Source organism: Camelina sativa, chromosome 7 (assembly GCF_000633955.1).
Source record: "Camelina sativa cultivar DH55 chromosome 7, Cs, whole genome shotgun sequence".
Taxonomy (NCBI): Eukaryota; Viridiplantae; Streptophyta; class Magnoliopsida; order Brassicales; family Brassicaceae; genus Camelina; species Camelina sativa.
In genome coordinates this window covers 25,566,174-25,570,304 of record NC_025691.1, presented here as the reverse complement: position 1 = coordinate 25,570,304, position 4,131 = coordinate 25,566,174, and the positions used below count along the sequence as shown (strand labels likewise).

Below are 4,131 nucleotides of genomic sequence, written 5' to 3'. Positions count from 1 at the left end.
GCAAATCATATCACCCACACCACGAATTCCACAAAACCATTAACTTTACCAAAAAGCCCTAAATTGAGATTGAGGGAAATGCCAAAACCCTAAATTAGTGAGATAAAAACTAGTTCCAGAAATAGAGATTATTTAGTTAAATGACCCAGAAAGATTGAGAGAGAGAGAGAGAGAGAGGTAGTACTGAGTGGGCAATGGCGTTTGAAAGCGGCTTGAACATGCCGTACTAATTCCGAGGAGGAGGAAGAAGAAGAAGAAGAAGACGAAAACGTTTCCTGGGTTAAGATGGGACGAACCAGACCCTTGGGAAGTTTATCCGGTCGGACCGGAAGGTTAGCCTCCCTGTCCATGGCTAGATCTCAACTGCATCTCCGATTTGTTTCACCGTTTGATTTTTGCGTAACGAGAAAACACCACAGAGACACAGCAGCAGGAGGCAGGCAGGAATCAAAATCCTCAATTTCTGGTTGAAACCAAGTCTAACGCCATCGCCGTCGAAATCTCCAAGAGTAGTAGTGGTAGACAGACACAGAAGAAATGGTTTCAAAAATTCTTTAGTGAGGAATAAAATTTAAAAAAAAAAAAAAAAAAAAATGTTTAAGATTCGAACTCACTCCTTATTGCCGCTTCTCCTTTGTCTCCCAAAATTGAAAATTCAATCCGAAATGATTAGATTTAAGGTCTATTGGGCTCGATTGAACAAAGAGGGTTATATAAACTTGGGCTAATTAAGCCCATTATAAGCCTTTTAATCTTTTCGCGTTTACGAATTATTTATTAACCGGGAGATAAAGTGGGTGGTTTTAGTAAAAAATCGGTATTACTAATCTAACGGCTAAACTGTCAGATATCATTGAGAAGACAGCCGAACGTTGTTGTTGAGATACAACGGTAAGATTAATTTAGATTGTCCATAACTCTTATGTCAGTTGTCTTCATTTATCCCGCCATGTGTTGTCAAACGCAACATCTCAATGTGTTTATCTTTCCCATTTTGTGATATAATATTTGTATTTTCATGTGTTTATACTCACTTTGTGAAAACAGTATGTCAAAATTCTTGTTGACTTTTTATAATTTCAGGGAAATTTTGTTTCTTGTTTCAACACGGCCAACAGACTTGCGACATACCTGTATAATTAAGGAATCCAGGTAACGTTTGTTACATTCCTTGCATTCATGATATTATCGTATTGAAAAGATTATGTCATAGTCGTCGTATACAGTTAACGTGTCATAGTCGGCAAATTTCATGATTAAAGAAGAAGAAGACTAATCAATTCATTCATCCTTCTTATTTGATGAGGCAGTCCATGGAAGCATTATTTTGATATATATATATATATATATAAACCACAAAACAGAGCTTAGCCTTAATCCAAAATGTATAAACGCAAACACTCATCTTACTGGCTTGATCCTATAGCTTAATTAGAACGAAGCTTAGTGCGGTTTTTTGCTAAATCAGATCGGAAGCTTCAAGATGGTAATAGACCAATTCAAGCTCTTTTTAGTGCAACATTATCTAAAAGCATATATATAAAGTTGACCAAAATCCAGTTCACTTAATCCGTAAGAGGATGTATAAGCGCATTACACATTATTATTTCAAAGAAGGATGTAATCCAAATATGTTGGCTATTATACGTTTTTAAAGGTAAGGAAACAGAGATTTACTGACTGCTTCAACCTTCATGGATCCCCATGATCATAAACGCAGCTCCAACTCTATCACGCGGGATCAGTCTTAGTTCAGACCCATGCTTCAGGAACACGTTTCCTGCCATCACTCATATCATTAACATTCGAGAAACTACTAGATAGTAGGAAAAAGATAATCATAGTGGACCACGAAGAAGCTTGATTTCTACTTATACGTAATGACCGCACTTTTGTTTAGTTGAGCATTAAAAGGACAGCTGAGAAATATTACAGCAAAACCCGACTGTGCAATAAAATATAATCTAATAACAGGTTGTTATCTGGCATTCCTATTGGACACTGAAGTCACTTGGAGACTACGTTCTTTATAAGCTTACAAGTTACTAGAGATGAGAAGAAGACGCATTAAGGATCTTCTAAGAATTTTGAAGGACATTTGCAAACAAAAGTAAAACTGGGAATTGCAATGACTTCAAAGATATAGAACTGCACAGAAGCAAGCAATCAACCAATCCAAATGTTTTAGTAGCACTATTGAAGATTATACCTGCACTCTGCTGAGGATTGATCCCGATCCCATCTGCACACATTATAATACAGATACATCACAACCAAAATCTATTGACAAAATCAGCCTAAACCAATAGACTAAACCACACCCCTAAAAATCAAAATTTAGTCTATTCAATACAAATCCCTATTCTACATCTTGTAAGTGCACTAACATATGTAGCTGAAATAAATAAAAGGCCCCAAATTCGAATTCGAATAACTCTGATCGCAATTATGCTTGGTGATGCGATTTTCTAAGGCCAAGATGAATCGATCTCAAAATATAATAAGGGTTTAATTTACTACCATTAGTGATGATGGCGCTGGTTTGTGGAGGAACCTTGAACTCCTCTGCTGCGAATTTCAGAACCGCCGTGAATGGAGCTCCCTCCGGTACGCTGAAACTGATCGGAAAACAAAAACAACCCAGAGATCAATCACAAGGCAAATCCAAAAAAAAAAAACGTAAATCTATACAATGAATTTAGCGTACACTTTGAAAGGAAGCTTAGGATCCGAAGTCAGAGTGACTTTGAAGGAGACTTTTCCACCAGTAGCCATTTTTTCCCGACGAGGGAGGAGATCAGATTAGCACGGCGATAATGGCGTTTCTTCGATTTCCTCGCGTTTCGGTGACGCGCAATACACCAAAAGGGTTCCTCCGAGTCTTTCTTTGAGTAAACCAGATCAATTGTTATCATAAGTTGGACTTCACTTTAGGCCCATTTTGGCCCATTTAATTTATTTCGCGTTTTTACATTTTGACCTCTGTATTTATCGTTTTCTTTAGATTATGATCTGCTATTTTAGACATTTCGTAAATTTGACCTGAAATTTTGAATATCATAGTTTTGAGTCTTTTGACCATCATTATACGATTGCATTTTGACCTGTAGTTTTAAATTACACTTTTGGATTGCATGTATGTGTGTTTCTATCACAGTCAAACCTTAAATTTACCAACACATAGAATCTAAATATGAACAAATGAGAAATTTTCCACGAGAGAAAAAAAAAACTTATTTATCTAACATTACGAGACGCCAAATTCTTAGCTAAAAACAACAAGAGAAAATATCAATACAAGCCAGAATCTCCCAGACATCGTCTTAAATCCATTGCTGCATCCCAGCTTGTTATCATGGTATGTGCACACTGGCTTCTTCCTATACATACAAAACAACAGCAATCAAAGTTTATTACACACCCCCTTTACACAAACAAAATATGGTTTTTATGGTGTTTTAGGGTATTTCTAGAAGAAAAATAGTATATATATTAATTAGGCATAATTAAGACAAACCTGGAGGAACAGAAAGAGATGATGTAATCAGAGGCGGTACAAGTGAAGATACTGGTCGGATCATCATACGCATAACTATAAGCAGTAGGACAAGCTTGCTTGAAGATCTTTGAGTAATATGTTGGTTGACACACCACGGGGTTCCCATAAACTCCTCTGCAACAATACTCATCTCTATCAAACACATCACAAGCACTCCTACAGGATATCACTTTTCCGTTTGATTTAACGGCGAGCTCCGACGGGCAATGTGGCCTCAAATCAGCGACGCAACCAGCCACGCTGCAGTTCCCTTTCCCGTTCATCGGAGTTACCGCCATTGGGAGGTTGAATCCGTCGACGAGGCTCACGTCATAGAAATCCACTGCGGCTAATGTGAACTCGGCTAGTGAAGCTGGTGGCTTTCCGGACGCTGAGCATTTTAGGGTTGAGCCGCATGAACCGGTTTCGCATGTTCCGGTTCCGGTTGAGTCGAATTTGCAGCCGGTTCGTCCCCAAATTCTGCCTGACCAGCCTACTGGTGCGGTGAACACGATGGATTGACCCGGTTTGAGCTCGAATCCTCCGCCGTTGAAGTTTTCTCCGGGAGTTATGGCCGGCCAGATCTTTTGGTC

The 4,131-nt window shown here is 38.5% G+C and overlaps 3 protein-coding genes across 4 annotated transcripts in view; all 3 read right to left on the bottom strand.

The window, feature by feature from the left end:
• The window catches only part of LOC104702554 (3-phosphoinositide-dependent protein kinase B-like), a 3,793-nt gene extending 3,199 nt beyond the window's left edge, over positions 1 to 594 (bottom strand). The window contains exon 1 of the mRNA XM_010418427.2: positions 185 to 594. Coding sequence (XP_010416729.1) covers positions 185 to 350 — 166 coding nt within the window. The 5' untranslated portion in view covers positions 351 to 594. The remainder of the gene's footprint in view (positions 1 to 184) is intronic.
• Positions 1,522 to 2,888, bottom strand: LOC104702553 (ubiquitin-fold modifier 1). The gene is made up of 4 exons (XM_010418426.2): positions 2,708 to 2,888; positions 2,521 to 2,618; positions 2,210 to 2,242; positions 1,522 to 1,780 (listed from the first exon to the last, which is right to left on the bottom strand). The coding sequence occupies exons 1-4, from the start codon at positions 2,773 to 2,775 to the stop codon at positions 1,686 to 1,688; spliced, it is 294 nt and encodes a 97-aa protein (XP_010416728.1). The 5' UTR covers positions 2,776 to 2,888; the 3' UTR covers positions 1,522 to 1,685.
• The window catches only part of LOC104702552 (pathogenesis-related protein 5-like), a 2,340-nt gene continuing 1,316 nt past the window's right edge, over positions 3,108 to 4,131 (bottom strand). Inside the window, exons 3-4 of one of the 2 annotated variants that reach the window (XM_010418425.2) lie at positions 3,518 to 3,943; positions 3,108 to 3,380 (exon numbers count right to left, since the gene is read on the bottom strand). In XM_010418425.2, the coding sequence (XP_010416727.1) occupies positions 3,266 to 3,380; positions 3,518 to 3,943 (541 nt within the window). In that variant the 3' untranslated portion in view covers positions 3,108 to 3,265. Of the gene's footprint in view, positions 3,381 to 3,517; positions 4,123 to 4,131 lie in introns of both variants that reach the window. The other variant, XM_019227881.1, reaches the window with a different exon arrangement.